This window comes from Balaenoptera ricei, chromosome 9, assembly GCF_028023285.1.
Source record: "Balaenoptera ricei isolate mBalRic1 chromosome 9, mBalRic1.hap2, whole genome shotgun sequence".
Taxonomy (NCBI): Eukaryota; Metazoa; Chordata; class Mammalia; order Artiodactyla; family Balaenopteridae; genus Balaenoptera; species Balaenoptera ricei.
This window is the reverse complement of record NC_082647.1, coordinates 81,194,889-81,212,787: the sequence shown is the minus strand read 5'-3', so window position 1 is coordinate 81,212,787 and position 17,899 is coordinate 81,194,889. Positions and strand designations below refer to the sequence as shown.

Genomic DNA, 17,899 nt, shown 5'->3' with positions numbered 1-17,899 from the left:
CTTTCTTTTTCTTGTTAAAATAGTCATCTCATTTTAGTTGAACAGCTTGTAGGACCATTTATTCTTAAGACTTACGTCATAGAAAAGTTATTTTCCTTAGTCTTCTCTCTTCAGTTACCAAATATTTTAGTTCACAATTGACGTCACTGCCATCATTATTATTAACTGCTTGTGTGTGTTATTTAAAGTGATAACTACTTATACCGCAACTGCCTTATTTTTTAAAAATTTTGAATACAGGAGAAAATCCTACTTTCCCTTCTGTTGTGTTAATGGAAGAATATTTTCAATTATGCTTTGGCTTATCTGTTCACTTTGAGTATTTCAGACATAAACTTTGCTAAGGACCCTGTGATTTGTGGTTATGGGTCTATTTCTCCATGTTGGGCAGGCTTCTATTGAAACACATAACAGTTTTCAGTTAATATTGGTGGGCAGCAATGACCTCCAGTGGATTTCTAGGTAAATAACAACTGCATTTTTCAGAGAATGTTAATTTCCGATATATTTGTTTCCTTTAGGACTTTTGGAGCTTGGCAGCTTATTGAATGAACTTTCCAAACTTTCTTAAATTTGTTAATGTTTGAATGAAATTGCAAACCATCACAAGTTATCAACACTTTAACTTTCATAATTGTATAGCCTATAAGCTAATTTTGAAAACTGAAATTAACGTTATTCAAAATTAACATTTAAATATTCATAATTGTTTTCACGTGTAATTCACTTGCTTTTAGTCTTTAGTTAAATGAAAACTCTCAAAATTTCATATTTTAGAAAGTTAATGGCTAAATAAAACAGAAGAAAAAACTTCAGGAAATAAGCATTCTCAAAAATAAAAACTTCTGATAAGATTTATACGAAAAAAGTTAAGGTGCTCTAAACATCTCAGTAATTAAGTGAACCTCATGAAACAATTTTCCTATTTGTTAATATAAAACTGAAAGGAAATTTTGATATCTGAGAACAGAATGCTTTACTTTTTTTAAAATAATAAAACATGTTTCTGGAATATCTTTTAGATTTCATGGAAGATTATTTAGAAGGCATAAAATTTAAGTTTTAATAGAGCTTCAGTGCCGTAATATCTTCATTTTGGGCTTGTGAGGTAATAATAAACATATTATCTCCACTTTAAAACATGATATAAGCATTAACACATTTTTACTTCAGTTAGTTTTTTTTTTCTGAAAATGAGCTAGATATAGTTACTGAGAAACTGGTTTCAGATCTTTACTGGACAAACCATAGAATTAAAAAAAAGATATGAGAATATACCTTTTCTACCACAAGAGGGCAGCAAAAATGTTTTCAGTTAGAGTCTGTCACTGCAGCTGTTCTGACACATTTTGCTGTTTTTCTGAGAAGTTACCTTAACTTTCTTCTTTCTGCACTGGAGTGAAATTGAAAGAATGTGTTTTCATCCTGAAACAGAACTATTGTGAATATGGTTTAATGAATGTTTTATGAAAAGCACAAGCCTCAAGGTGACCACAATTTTTCCTTCATGGTTTACGATAATTATGACATACCTGCTTCATAAAGCTCATGGCTTAGACAACACTAACACAATAATTCTTAAAGACTACAGATGGTTCACATGAGAATGTTAAAGTATCTGATATTCTATATATTTTACATCGTGGTGGAAAGGCAAAATTCAGAAGGAATAAAACATTTATTTTTGCCATGATTATGAAAATCTCTAATTTTTCAGCAATATTGCAATAATCTTAAGTCTTCCCAGGGTAAAATAATAATTGCCATGGAAAAGCAGCCAAGTACTCAAAGCTACAGCTATGGTCACCTTTTGATAAATATAATGTGAAATCATCGAGCAATACATTGTTTTTAAAAAATTAGTTAATTTTATGTAAGGTTCAACCAGTCAAATGAGTATATAGAATAATTTATCATAACACCTTTATAGTCCCTTTCTGTATTACAGAAATCTCTTTTAAGTAATGCAAAGAAGGTGGATGGTTTCTTTTTCTCTTTTTTTTTTTTTTTTTTTAGTTTCTAAATATAAATTCTTCAGAAGCCAGTAGATGGTTTCGCCCCATCAGGAGTCCAGCACATGCCTAGGCAGGCGATAGTGCTCGGCTTTGGGACGGAGCTTCCTTTCTTGTGGGTTGGCATACTTCCACTTGGAAGGGGACATTTTAAGCTTTCTTCTCTTTTTATCCGTGCACCATACCTTTTCACAGTATTCTTCTACTCTCTGGAAGTTGCTATAACCAATCAGCTGCAAGAATTCCTTGTACCAGGGTTTTGTTCCATGTGGGGTGCTGCTCTGAGCAGGACAAGGCATCTTGTGAGGCCCGTCCTCTTCGTAGTCTTTGTTAAACATTTCCTCCACTCTCTCCTCTTCCACAACCTCCAGGGTGATTTTACGGATTGTATGGACAAAACTATGTTCTACTGTCTGGCAAAAATAGGTCCCAGCATCCACTTTGCGTACCCTTAGGAAGAGTAAACCGAGGTCCATCTTAACCATTCTGTCATCTGTCTTCACCTGCAAGAACAAGAAAATCAGTGGCACTGAAGTATTATCCAGGACAAAAGAACGCCAACCTGTAACCCTTTCCACTATCTAGAATTTTTTCATTTTTGTTATCATACGATGAAATCCTAAAATTCATATATATAATTATATATATTATATACCTATTATATGAGTATATTAACTATATATTATATAAATGTATATAAATTATGTTAATATTTTATTTATGCATTCATATTTTAATACATATATTTCTTTTATATATTTATAGTTATACTATATATATAAATATATATGAGAAAGAGGTAGGTAATTACATCAGGTGTGTGTGTGTGTGTGTCCTGAACTTATTTATATTGAGATCACTTCATATCAATGACTTTGAGGTCAATTTACATCAGTATTGTTAAGAGCAAACTGAGAGAGCTTTCTCCAGTTCAGCATAGCACTCAAAGTTTGAGTGAAATGAAGATTTGTCAAATTTAATTTCTTTTGTGATGCCAGAACAAATGCCATTTCTCACATTATTAGTTCAGGGGTTCTTATGTTTCCCAGATCATAATGATCAATGTACCTACAAGGACCTGTGTTGAGAGAGCTGGGATACCTATACTCTCTCTCCTTACCAAAAAAAAAAAAAAAAAAAAAATCCATCCATTCCATTTCACTATTTTTTGCTACATATTTCATGACTGTTTCTTTGACCTTATCTCATGGCAGTCTCCCCCAAATCTTTCTTCTTTCTGTTCCTGCTTTCATGCCCAACTTGATTCTGTTTCAGGACCTAGAGGGACTCCCATACGGCTGGCTCCCTCTCATCCCGAAAGGCTGCACTAAATGTCATTTCTTCAGGCCTCCTTCACACCCAATGTCAAAGTATCCTCCTTCCCTTAATACCATCATTTCACCTGTTAACCTTTGTACACCCGAGCCTGCAACATTACCTGCAAATACGTAACAACAGTCCTGTAATAAGTTTTCTTTTACCTGGTATCTTTCCCCTTTATGTCAACATATGGGTACCATTTTACTCTTCAAAGTCCACTCCCTTTTGTCATGCTCCTGATTGAGAACTTATTCAGACTCTATTCCTCCTCTATTCAGACTCTATTCCTGCTCCTCTGAGCAGGTGAGAATTGCTCAATGAACCAGATTCTGCCTTTCTGATTGTCTATCCCAAAGTAGCTTAATGTGGTGTTTCTCACTAGGGTTGGTGGAAGAGGTACACTTCTGGAGAAGAATGAATTTTCTAGAAGGATTTCTTAATGTGTTTATTTTCATGATAATCAATATAAATTAATAAACTCTATTTGGGATCATGTGGAAGATCAACCTCATTGTGAGTGTTTGTGTTTATTCTGAACCATTTTTAAAGCTTGAATAGTTTCCAGCTGCTGAGAACAAAGGTAAATTTAATATGTTAATGATACATTCCAGCCATATGAAAACCAAACAACATCCCTACGTACTAATGTACATAAAAAGTTTTGAAGTCGCTTGAACAACGTGTGGGGGGACTGCATCATCATATGGCACAAGGTGTTGTGGATAGATGTTTTATACACACACATACACACTCATATGTGGTAGTCTGTATTCCAAAATATGTTCATGGAGATACCTTATTTCAGCGAAAAAAAGCCATCACATTAAATAAACATTTAAATGATGCATATACTTATTTCTATTTTATTTGTAAATTTATTTTCATTCTATATTTGAAATAAAAGCTATGAGCATAAAGAATGCATTTGTTTCAGTCTTGTGAATATTTAATAAACATTCTAAGTTATGATGGCAGCCCAAGAAAATGTTTTACTTTTAACGGCAGGTGGTGGGGGGAACCTATACAATACTAGAATCAAACCTTCCTCCTCACAACTGCCGCTGCTCTTGGCCCCTGAACTCTCCCCTTATTTCACACTTCCAGGTCTTATTCTGGTCTTAGCCTTTCTTTCCATTAGTTGAACTCCTTTCTGTTGTTGGGAACTCCACCCATACATTACTTAAAAAAATTCCTTCTAGCCTTAAATTTTCCCTTCTTAAATGAATACTTTCTTTACAGCCCACAAAAATCTTTTGTTTCTTTTTGTAACTCAATAGCATTCACATCTGTAGTATATAAGTTGGTATTTTTATTCCTCTTCAAATTATTTTTCCACACAATTTTTATCTCTTGAACCATATACTAAGTTTCATAATGGCAAAGGCCTATCTCCTAATCATTCTGAATATTCCACAATGAGTGCTCAGAACACACTGAAAAACGAGAACATACTAATTAGTTCATAGGGCACAAACATGCAAAACAATGGGGTATACTAGTAAAGATACATCCAAAAGTTATTCACTTTTTCTAGGTAAGTTCAATAATGACTTGGATAGAGAGGAAACAAGCATGATTTCAGGAGCAGTTACTAACAAAAGAAAGAAGACGTCTGTGCTCCACAGATACATAGAAGAAACAGTTCCAGGACACTGTCTTCCCCTGAAAAGAATCTGCATACAAACATCATCATGAATATGATCCTTTGATCTCTCCCTACTATACCTCCTGTGAGAGTGAATAATACATGAGAAAACACGAAAGTCATCTAGCCTACTTTCTGGCATACAGCAAGCAGTCTATGAAAGTGTTTTGAAATAAAACAAAAAGCAAAAACAGAAATAAATACAAATCTTTCATCACTGGATAAGAAGGACTTTGTTTTTTGTTTCCAAGTCTGGTATAAAAAGCAGGTGTTTCTTTCATAATCAGAAACCCAAGTTTGAGAAACTGCACTGTTATAGATAAAGTCCAGACTGGTTCAAAAATGTGGAAGCACGACAATTACAATGGGAATTATCTTACATCATTTATTTGCATGTTATAGATAGTGCCTGTCTTGGAATTTTGGTCTCCCCTCCTGGTTACAGTGAATCATAGATTCAGGAAAAGATGTTTTAACTCTTGAGTCTGGACAGCTGTACACTATGAAGGTTATTTAAACTGCTTTGAAAGTTAAATATATCTTCCATGGCCTATGAATGCCTAAAAATAAAAAATGACTTAGAAATTTGTATTTGAAGTCTTTCCACGATTTAATCTTTCTACTTTTGTTAACATGGATACCTTCAACATCAAATCTTTATTACAGAATTGTTTTCATCCAGCTGTTCTGTCTGCAGACCAGATTTCCTTGGTCAAGAAGATGGTACATAATACATCATTTTATCAAATATTCTTATAGGCAATCTATAAAAACACAAAATTTCTTACTGAAAATGGTTTTAATATTCTTAGCTATAGAGATTGATTCAGTATGTTTCATAATGTCAAATAAAAAAAGTAATTGAACAAAGAACCCTGCACATCTGGTAGCTAGTCAGGAAGAAGCAGTGATTTCCATGTGTATCAACCATATGGTTCCACACTTTTTATAGGAAATGGACAGACATAGGCCTTGAATTGGTTTAGTTCAGAATATATTTAACAATGAAATCAGTTTTAATAAAGAAATAAAGACCAACAATTTTATATATTTGTTTATCTGGCCTGCTTTCAATAAAAAAAAAAATTGTTTGACTTATAGAAAATGTATCATATATTACAGTATAAAAATAAAATTTTCCTTTTATTAAAAACACTTTCCAATGTGAACTTGCTATATGACAGAGATGATTCCCCAAGAGAGACAGGATGAATTACTTAATAGCTCATTTGGGGAAACCTACCACACTACACAGAGAACAAGTAAAGTTGTATTTACTTCAGATTAAAGATCCAACTGGAGAAAACTTAAATCTAACACAAGAAGATGCTGAGAAGAAAGTTATCATAAATAAGAACTCTATACTGTGAAAACTGTATTCAAAATATCAACTATATCAAAGAAGTTTGGAATATTTATATTCAAGAATGGATTAATGTACACAGAAGATACAAAGAATTCTTGAAAGTCAAAAAAGAGAAATAAAAAATGGAATGGAAAAAGCATATAAATAGGCAATTCAGAGGAGAAACCCAAATGTTTAATAAGTATGCAAAGTTAATGTTCAACCTTACTAGTAATTTTAGGGATGCAAATTTAAACGAAATACTACATTATACCCAGAAGAAAGGCAAAAAACAGAAAATACCAAATATAGGTGAGGATATACGGAAATGGGAACCCACATGAACTGCTTTGAGAGTGCAGATGGTGCAGAAATTCTGCAAAGCAAGCTGGCAATAGTTATAGAAATGAAAGATGTTGACAGATAATAATTTAGAAATTTGCACTCAGATCTATAAGCGGTTACCTGCAGAGATGATCATTAAAGATATGGTAGTGAGAATTAACAACACTCTTGGTCCACTCATAGGGAAATGGATCAATTAGGAGCAATGAATACACGCGATGGGATGAGCAGCCTTCAGAAACAATGAAACACAGACACACAACAGCAACAGTGATAAACCATACAAACAAAGTGCTGAGTTTTAAAAAGTAGAAGCAGAATAAGAGTTATAACACAATACATTTATTTTCACGGCTCATGTACACTAAAAACGTTACATACTTGTTCAATATACAGATGTAGTACTGGACTTATCCCAATCATTACAGTGGATGTACATGGGGAAGCAAGGATGAAAATGGAGAAAGGTGGCCTAGGAAAAATAAAGTCAAACAACACAGGACATTTGTGTGGACTGATCATGACAATGTGCCATAAACTAAGCAGTATGATTAAATTATGCAACTGAAGTCAAAAATAAGAACCAAAGAGCAAAACAAACAAACCAACAAAAAATCCAAATGTTTGTAATGATCATCCTGGTTTGGCAAACAATAAACTAAATTGTCTGTAAGATCTGTTCATGCTCTAGTATACTATAATTATATACTTTTAGAAATAGTGTTTGAACATAAGCAAACAGCAGTTTAAAAGTAATGTTTTACTGAAAATTTCTATAGATAAGAATATCAGGGGACTTCCCTGGTGGTCCAGTGGTTAAGAATCCGCCTTCCAATGCAGGGGATGTGGGTTCTATCCCTGGTCGGGGAACTAAGATCCCACATGCTGTGGGGCAACCAAGCCCACGCGCTGCAACTACTGAGCCCGTGTGCTCTAGAGCCTGCATGCCACAATTAGAGAGCCTGCGTGCCGCAACTACTGAGCCCACGTGCTCTGGAGCCTGCAAGCCACAACTAGAAAGAAGCCCACATGCTGCAACTAGAGAAGTTCGCGCACCGCAACAAAGAGCCCATGCGCCACAGCGAAGGATCCCGCATGCCGCGACTAGGACCTGATGCAGCCAAATAAATAAAATTAAAAAAAAAAAAAAGAATATCAGGATGATCAGGATGAAGGGAATAAGAGGACAGAGGATGAAAGTAAAGATAATGTTTGAACACAAAACTGCATACCATAAGGCACTGAACAGCTACTCTAACTGGAGTATAAATTCAAAACTAAATTTCCTAGTGACCAAAGGAAAGAGGAAAGTATGATAAATTCTGAGATCCAAGTGTCTCTAAAATATACTTTTTTTTTTTAAATTTTTATTTATTTATTTATGGCTGTGTTGGGTCTTCGTTTCTGTGCGAGGGCTTTCTCTAGTTGTGGCAAGCGGGGGCCACTCTTCATCGCGGTGCGCGGGCCTCCCACTATCGCGGCCTCTCCTGTTGCGGAGCACAGGCTCCAGATGCGCAAGCTCAGCAATTGTGGCTCACGGGCCCAGCCGCTCTGTGGCATGTGGGATCTTCCCAGACCAGGGCTCGAACCCGTGTCCACTGCATTGGCAGGCAGATTCCCAACCACCGCGCCACCAGGGAAGCCCTAAAATATACTTTGAAAGTTACTTTCTGCATTACCATGTTACTTCGTTTAATCAGATGTCCAGAGTCAGACTGGTCTCAATGGGATAAAACAGATCGGGATCTGATTCCATAGATCTAGAAAGATATATGTTTAATTTGCAAAGATGTTCAGCATTCTCTTGGAAAATTAACAGAAGAGAGTTCTACCTGAAACTCTAGATCCATTCTTATGATCACATAGCTGCTTTACATTTTCTCTTCATACAAAAGAAACTGTCTTCGCCATCGCAATGGAAAAAATGAAATTAATAAGCTATATTGCTAATTACTCCAGAACTAAAATACGGGGCATATGACATTATAAAAACATGCTTGTCAAGGTTCAAAAATGTAAGTTTTGAATATTTACCTGTAAATAGTTGTTAGTTTAGAAAAGATGAGAACATTTTTTAATAGACTGAAGTAGAAACATCAAAACTACTGAACAGATGTTTCAAACGAGGCAAAGAGTTCACATACTTTAATGTTATGATAACAAGAAAAACAAAGAAATAATATTCACGTGAAACAAATCTGATGCTTTCAAAACATGTAAATAAAGACAGAATTGTAAACTTAGGGCTGTCACTGATCCCTGTCATGGATTAGCTAGCACTGGTGAAGTTCAAGAAAATATGAGCCATCTAGCAAACAAGATGGTACAATGAAGATAAGATTTTGCTTCAAAAGTTTCTGAATTTTGATTACATAATGCAACTGCAACATTAAAAGAGTACTTTGTGTACTCCACTTTTCTTTCTTTTGTTTTTACAAGAGAAGCTGTCTCCATAATGCATTGAATCATCAATAAAATTATGCTTTCATGGAGACTGTACAAATTTAGCATAGATGCAATGAACTCTAAGTTATCTGGAAGGAACTGCTGACTGATAAGTTAACTATGCCTCTTAGATTTCTCAACAATATTTAAATAACTTTGATGAATTTATCCTACTCAGTAGGTGGTCTGAAGATGAAGTTAAGAAGTGACAAATTTCTGGTATAGAGTTAAAAAAGAATTGAGAGAGTAAAGTCAAATTCAAGTTTTGGAGTTTTACTGTCAACTTATATCCTCTCTTGAATTTTCTATAATAAACATGCACATTTGAGCATTATTTAAGCAGTCTATACAGTGCATAAAATTGATACTTTATTTTTAAGACACACAAACACACAAAAATAGTTTCCCTTAAGTAGAGAATGTTCAATGGAAGGATCAACAAAGATCAAGGGGGAAATAAATCTTCCATGCTTACCAAGGGATAAATGATGATGATGGTCTTATGGACCAGCAGCTTACTGGCTTGCCTTACACCACTTTGGCATGGGCATGAAGAATATTTTATGTATTTTGGGATTGCTCTGAAACTGCCCCACTGGAGATTTATGAACTCCTTCCTAGAATCCAACTTTGTTTACGGTGTCTTTGGGATGCACATTGGTTTTGTCAGTAAAGAATAAAATCCAAAAGAACACATTCCAAGAAAATATTCATTTTGTTTGGTTTTGTTGAAAACTCATTCCAATGAAATTATAGTGCTCAGCACAAAATGAGGACTTGGTTTTTCATGAAAAGATATTTTGTCCAAAGTACAGAGGTACTTAATAAGACTTTACTTGTATACGTTTTCATTTTGAGCTCTTTAATCAGAGGTCAATACATTTCCTGTAAAGGGCTATAAAGTAAAGATTTGGGGCTTCACATGTCATATGGTCTCTGTTATAACTACTCAACTTTGCAGTTGTAGCATGAAAACAGTCATAGACACCAGGTAAACAAATGAGCGTGGCAGTTTTCAAATAAAATTTTATTTATAAACGAGGCTGAGGGCCAGATTTGGCCCACAGGTTGTACTCTGCCAACTTCTGTTTTAAATTATTGTCAAGGTTCCAAAGACTATTCTATTTTCAGGTTAAAAATAATATATTCCAAACTTAAAACATTCAAAATGAGGATCCTCTTAACGTGAGCAGTTACACTAATCTGAGTAGCTTGAAGAAACTATGGCTTTCTTTGTCATGATAAGTGAAAATTACACACAGTGAACTAATAAATATTTAAATCTAAGCAAATCAATGCATATTTCAATTTTTCCTCAATTACTTAGTTTTATTTCATTTAAAAAATTTTTTTAAAGATTTTTTTTTTGATGTGGACCATTTTTAAAGTCTTTATTGAATTTGTTACAATATTGCTTCTATTTTACATTTTGGTTTTTTGGCCCTGGCATGTGGGATCTTAGCTCCCTGCCCAGTGATTGAACCCATACCCCCTGCATTGGAAGGCAGTCTTAACCACTGGACTGCCAGGGAAGTCCCTCAATTACTTCATTTTAAAATATAGTGCTCGTGCGTTTTAGAGAAAGAGAAATACATAGAGAAATAATTCAATTGTCCAACCACATGCCTTAACAAGTATGGATGCCTTTCCTTTGGGATGTTATTCAGGATTAAATTTTTGCAATTATTTTGGAGGCTAGTAAATTCAAATACATCAAACTGCAGAAATTGAGACTTCATAAACTAGGGTATATCATTTTTGGGAGATTTAGTTGTGTTTCTAACAGTTTTGTCCTTTGCAATCACACAAACATACTTTATACCTCCTTCATAAAAGGAAGATTTGAGCTGTATTCCAAATTAAAATTATATGTAGAAATATATACGGCCACCTGATTTAAACAATTATAGAAGGCCTATGGAACAGCTAAACTAGGACTCTGTAAATGAAATTACCCTTATCCACATACATAAAATCTTTCTTTTCTTTCCTCCTCAGTTCTGAGAATGAGGGTTCTTCCTCTTCCTTCTTAGAATCGACCCTGTCACTTCTGTAATGATATTCTCTCCCATACTCTTCGTCTTGCTTCATCAATTAACTGCACAGTTTCTTCTTTATGGCTACTTCCCTTCAACCTCTAAACATGACCAAGTCACTGTTTTTCTTAAGCCAAAAAAGCAAAGCAGAAGTTCTTTCAACTCTTGTCTCCCATTGTTGACCTCTCTCGAACTTCTCACCTAAACCTTCAGGTCGAGAACACTATACGAACTGTTTCGAATCCCACACAGCCCCGTGCATCAGCATCACTTCATCTGTTGCTAGATGGCTCCTGGCTTAACCATTCTACTGAACATTCTCACTAGAGCCTGAGCACTTATTTTCTGAATTTTTCAATGGGTGCTGTTTGTTACTTTGTCCTTATCCAATTCCTTTTCTCTGAGTTCTACTATACCACATCCCCAACTGCACCATCTCTACTTCCTCAAGCTATAGTACTCTAGTGGTACTTACCATTTGTGTACTTTGCATCAGTTACTTAATTTTATCTCTGTAATGCACATAATAATACTAACTACCGCAGAGAAATGTTGTAAGTTTTAAAATAAAGTTACTACACATGAAGCACTTAGAACAGTACAGGGCACACAGTAAGCACTAAATGAATGTTAACTATAATTACGACTTGTTTCTCTAACGATTTTACTCATCTTTTGGAGTTTTTTCTTCTCCTATTTTTTCCCTATATGTGAGTTTTCCTCTTGCTTCTAGCTTTAGTTCACAATGCTTCTTATTTACTCCAAGCCTCCAAGGCAGGCTATGGCAGTTACAGGCACCACTGCAGTGTAACGAAGGGCCTAGGGTTAAAACCAGAATACCTGGCTCAAATTCAGGCTGATTTCACAAGCTATGTGATATTATGCAAGTAACTCAATCTGTGTGCTTCATTTTCTTTATCTATAAAGTGGGGACAATAATTCTATCTATTTCATAAGGCTGTTGCAATGATTAAAAGTATTACTATAGGTAACGTTCTTAGGACAGTGCCTCGCACACAGTAAGCCATATTTAAGTATAGATGCTTGCTATATTATTCTTACTTTTATTATCTCCATGAATTTACTGCCTCTTTGCTAATGTCTCTCACACATCTCTTGCCATTCCAAATCTTTCCTTTGGGCTTTATATTCCCAGGCATGCATATACCAGAAGGACGGCTCTGTCCGCAAGCTTTACAGGAGCCCCAATTCAATATGGCCAAAATCAAACTCTTCCTTTCCTCCCTGTATTCTTGGACTCACATCACTGCACCATCAACCACACAAACACCCAAACCGGGAACATATGAATCACTTTTGATCATTTCTCTTTTAACTCAAATATCAAATGAACCCAATGTTATCTCATAAAAATTAAAACCTGTCTTCTCCCTTCCTACTACCACTGTTTAGTTTGATCAAAACTCTTTCATTTGACGAATGAAATACCTTCTTAAATGGTCTCCTTGACATCTTGCTTATCCTCCAAGCTGGTAAGCCAGTTTCTAGAGTAATGCGTCTAAACAGTTTGTCTAAGGCATTCTCATTGGCTTATAGATAAAGTGAAATGGTTCCTTGGTGGATCTACTCATTTTGGCATCCTCATATCCTCCACAGATCTACACTGACCGTATTGTTTGTCATCTCTAGCACATATGATTACACCACTCTTTCTGCTAGTTGGCTTCTATTTATCCGTTAAGACACAGCTCAAATGACACCTCTGCCTTGGATCTTTTCCTAAGTGTCCATAGTGCCACCTCCACACCTGACCTGTCGGTTGAGACAATTTTCTTTTCCCATGGTTTCATACTACGTTGTAATGAACACAATATATTATAACTATCTGTTTACATAACCGTATTCACTGTAAGCCTATAGGCTTCGAAAGGGCTAAGGCTATGATTTGTTCATCACCTATTAAGGTAGACTCTGAATGAATATTTATTGAATTCAAAACACTAATTTTAGAAACTTGGGGAGGAGAACAGAAGGCTGAAAATGCATTCCATCTGAGATATTAAATATATTAAACAGCCTTCACAATTTTCAATAATACTGAAGAATATATGTGAAGCACTTGCTCTTACGTGTATGAGGCGGCCACATGCCCATCCTTTGACTTTGTAGGTGAAGGGCACATTGACAGTTAATGTTGTGTCATAGAACATAATGATGTATGTCCCTATCATCCCAATGACTACCTGCTTCCACCTTTATCTCCACACCCACATGCTACAGTCTTAATACAGTAACCAAAGTCATCTTTTTAAAACCAAATTTTGATCATATCATAGCTCTCATGAAAACTACCCAATGGCTTTCTATTTAATTCAGAGCAAAAACTAAAGCCCTTTATAAGGGCCTACAAATCCCTGCATGAGCTGGTCCTTTACCTCACTTTTTGACTCAGTTTATTAGTTTCCCTATTGCTCTGTCTCCTCCAGCCACGTTGCCCTCCACTCTGATGTTCTTCTAATATATCAGGTGCCCTCCTGATGAAACAGGGCCTTTGCACCTGCTGTTCTCACTGTCCAGAAAGCCATTATCCAACACTGTTACATGGCCTATTACCTCACCTCTGTCAAGTCATTTGTAAATGTCACTTTGTTGGTGAACTTCTTAGTAAGGCCTTCCATGACCACCCGTTTAATATTGCAACCTTTCCCTGCAAGTAATCTCTCTTGTATTTTTCTCCTTACCATAATCTGATACATTAAATAATGTTCTTATTTAGTCATCTTATTATTATTACTATCTTTCTCTGTTCTCCAGAGTACAAGTTTTATGAAAGCAGGACATAATAGATGCTCACTAAATAAGTTTCAAATAAATGAATAAAGCGTTATTTTAGTTAAAACCCAAGAAAATGAGGTAGAGTGCCAACAAAGCTGAAGCACCATGCTCCACTAAACTCCGGTGGAAAAAAATACAGATATATATATACATATATATGTACATATATATACACACACACATATATATATCTGACAACAGGAGCATTTTTCAGAAATCAAATTCCAGAACTGCTGCAGTGAACAGTTTTCCATTTGCCCCATGCTTGTCCCAGAGCATGTGAAACTGTATTTAGAATTCTGATTTCAGAAGATGGTGTGCTTTAGTAGAAAGAACTAAGAGACCTGGATTTGAATCTGCCTCACTAGCTATGAGTAACCAGGAAAGTGATTAAACATTCTGTGTCTCAATGATCTCATCTATAAATACATTTTTAAGAACAAAATGGTACATTTTATAAAACGCAAATAGCAAATTCCTAGTTACTTGGCTGATGAATAAATGTGAAGCAGCTCAGCTTCGGAGTCAGGAATACCTGAGTTCAAACCTTGGGTCTGTAACTGACTTTATGAGCTCTACCTCTTTGAGTTTTAGTTTCTGCATTTCTAAGATGAGGATTCTTATGTCTAAGGTGCAGCTGTGAGATCCGAGAATAATAAGGTAAGGTGCCTACCCCAGTTCCTGTATACAGTAGATGCACATTAAAGAAAAGCCTCATCTCCCAAGTCCCTTCTATGAAGGCTTCTCCCCCAGGATGTCATAACCACAATGCACACCACAATTAACCAGGTCATCAAGCCAAGGGAAAATGCTCCCTTATGAAGTACTTATAAATTACTTATAAATTAGGCTTTCCATAAACATTTCTGGAATTAATAAAATGTTACATTTCATATGTGTTATTTAAGGAAGCAAGAAACTATAAAGTGCATATTCGAGAGAACTGCAGTGATCCAGTTTAGAAACCAGATAACTGAATTGCTAAAAGCTTTCTAGAAATTTGGTTATGGAGCATTTCTACGTATTAATTGGAGTAAAAACGTCATCCACCTGAATACATGATTTCTGGACAGCTCAGGAGAGTTGAGGGTGGATCTGTAAGTGGATTCCAGACTCAAAAATAGCAGTTCAATAAAAGGATAGACAATCAAAATTTTGCAGAAAGGCTATGGTCTGACCATGGCTTGTAGCGTCCAGGATGAGCCTTGACAGCCATTGTCAGGGATACTCTAAAAAAGCATACCCGCATGAGTTAAGAATTGGACTAGGTGAACTTAAACATCCTTTGCAATGGTCTAGATTTGATAATAAAATTATCTTATATGTCTTATAGTAACTATAATAAATGCAAAACTGGTCCAAACTCTAAACGCTAAAAAAACTCTAAACAGACTCTAAAAAACTCTGAAAGAATACACACGTAAAGTCATTTTGCTTTGTGTACACAGCACGCACATTTAGCTTTTGATGAAGTCAGCAACTGTGTGCTTTGTTTTGTTTTAGATTGTAAATAAATCAATATATACCGCTATGTCTATAGAATCAAGCACTACCTGATTATGATACAACTTGTCATGCATAGAGTAAACTCAAAATTTCGAGTATCAGTAAATATACCAGGGAAATTTGAATGTAGTTGAAAATAGGGACTAATATTTGGGGAAAAAGAAGTAGATCATATTAATATGATAAAGAAACTTAAAATTGAACACTACTGGATGCAGCATGTCAAAATGATTTGGTAAAGGTTTCCAAATGAGGCAGATTACAGTGAGTTCCAAATCAGAAACAGAACATACTGAGTGACGAAAACTACTGATGAAAGAATTACTTCTCTGTCTTCTGAAGCCATTCAACTGGAGGAACGATAGAATATTCCCAGCTCCTCTCCAGCCAAGTCAGTTACAATGGAATTTAAAAACCAGTTTTATCTCAGATTTGTGCAATGGAAAATACTTCAGTACTAAATCAATAATTTATTTCAGTGCAATGTACTGTAACTTTTTTGGACACATATTTATTGTTATGATGTCATGAAAATTTAGGAGAATTTTCCTCTCCTGATTGCCTTTCTATATTATCTCTAATAGCCTTTGTTAAGTTGGGGTATCTTCCTCTCTAATAGCTATCCCAGGAACCTGGGATATAGAAATTTAGTCATCTCCCAGAATGTACTTTACGATTCTCGACCAAAAACATGTTGGAGTTTTAGTTTCACAACAGGCTAGGAAAAAAAAAGGCATAAAATGTCATTGTGCTCTACATGTAGAATCAGTCATTTAAACTTCCGATGACAAAGGTTTCGTCTCCAGAGTCAAAATGAGGTACAGACTTTCCTGACTCACTATCTTATGAATACCTATTAGCTGTCCTCTGTGTCCTAAGGCAGGTCTCTAGAATTTCTTCCCCTTATTCAACCTGTAACCCTTTCTTTACTAAGGACATTTCCCCAGTATTCACCAAGTCTATCACCCTTTAATATAACCAAATTTTCTTCTATTTTCTATTTTTATAATTCCATTTTTGTAAAAATTAAGTTCAAAGCCCACATCAACAATGCTTTATCTGCCTTCCCTAAGCTTTATCTGCTTCACACCCTTGACCCCTCCCTACATAAAACCAGCTCCCTAGACCCGTGTGCATCTATACAGTGTATGCCACCAGACTATTCTGTATGTGTGCTTTAAATGCTGCCTAGTCTTCCATCTATAAAAGCAGCCCAACTCGTTCCTCTCTCATTAGTCAGATAATTATAGAAATATAATCTCCACCACTAAACCTGCTTAGAAGGATAAAAGAGCTGATGCCTTTTTTTTGGACAACAGTGGAACCCCTGATTTGATGTCTCACATATGACTTAATAGCTTTATCAACAACTGGTTTAATGTCGCTGCTACTGTTGTTTCAATTCTATTATCCATGTGTCTAAGATATGTGTGATAATGGTATTTAATTTCGCTATTTTTCTAAAACATTGCCTTCCTTGGGTGATACAATTTGAGACTATAATTTTACAATATGACACTAAAATCATGAAGCCAAAAAAAGCTCCTAAGTTAAAATCTAATTCTAGGTTCCAAATTTTATTTATACATACATACATAATTTATTTATATATCTCTATAAATATAGATGTATATAAAAATCTACATGTGTATTTTAAAACCTTTATATATACATATACACATATACCTACACACATATATATTTATATGTATATAAATCACACATAATACAAAAAAACCCCACTTTTAAAATGACAGGTATAGCACAAGAGATTGTTTAATTTTTAAGTACCCAAATAAATCATCATCTATTTACTGATGGCACACTGTATGCAAGACACCACGGTGTGAATGTGCAGCTATGAATTACCTCCTCTTTTCTTGTGTCGTGTCCTTTCTGCACAAACCAGATAACTTTTGCTTGTAAAGATCGCGGGGTACATTCCAGCAAAGTACTGTTGTTCTCTATGCCATAGGCCAATCGCTCCTCAGTCTTATCCAAAACATCCCCTATAACATAAATGTTAACATCAGCCTTGAGACTTTGATTTTACTGGTAAACAATATTTTTTAAAGATTCTTTATTCAGACCCCTATAGCAAAGTGAATAACTTTTATTACTCATTGTTAATTTCTGTACAGGAGTTATTTAGGGAGAGTAGCATACCAAAATCTAGGCATTAAAAAGGCACAGCAGGCTATGGAGTGAGACAGAAAGAAGTACCTGGAAGTTTGGTTCCAAAGGATGTAACAGTCAGATCAGTAAGAAGGTGCATCAGTGTTAAATTCATGGAAAATCAGTGGCAACATCCACTGATAAAGTGGGCAAGAGAAGGTGAGCACAAAACAATTAAGCAAGGCATAGAACTAAAATTCATGGTTACAACCAAAAGCAGAAAGCAGAAATTGAGGAGATATGGCACTACATAAACACAAGTGTGAGCGTTATC

At 35.3% G+C, this 17,899-nt stretch overlaps 1 protein-coding gene across 3 annotated transcripts in view; it reads right to left on the bottom strand.

Annotated features, from left to right (window-relative positions):
- Positions 1-882: 882 nt before the first annotated feature.
- Positions 883-17,899, bottom strand: part of SEMA3E (semaphorin 3E) — a 261,910-nt gene continuing 244,893 nt past the window's right edge. The window contains exons 16-18 of one of the 3 annotated variants that reach the window (XM_059934036.1): positions 17,320-17,459; positions 8,347-8,427; positions 2,446-2,515 (exon numbers count right to left, since the gene is read on the bottom strand). In XM_059934036.1, coding sequence (XP_059790019.1) covers positions 8,389-8,427; positions 17,320-17,459 — 179 coding nt within the window. In that variant the 3' untranslated portion in view covers positions 2,446-2,515; positions 8,347-8,388. Of the gene's footprint in view, positions 2,516-7,101; positions 7,140-8,346; positions 8,428-17,319; positions 17,460-17,899 lie in introns of those variants that run through there. The other 2 variants (XM_059934037.1, XM_059934035.1) reach the window with 2 other exon arrangements.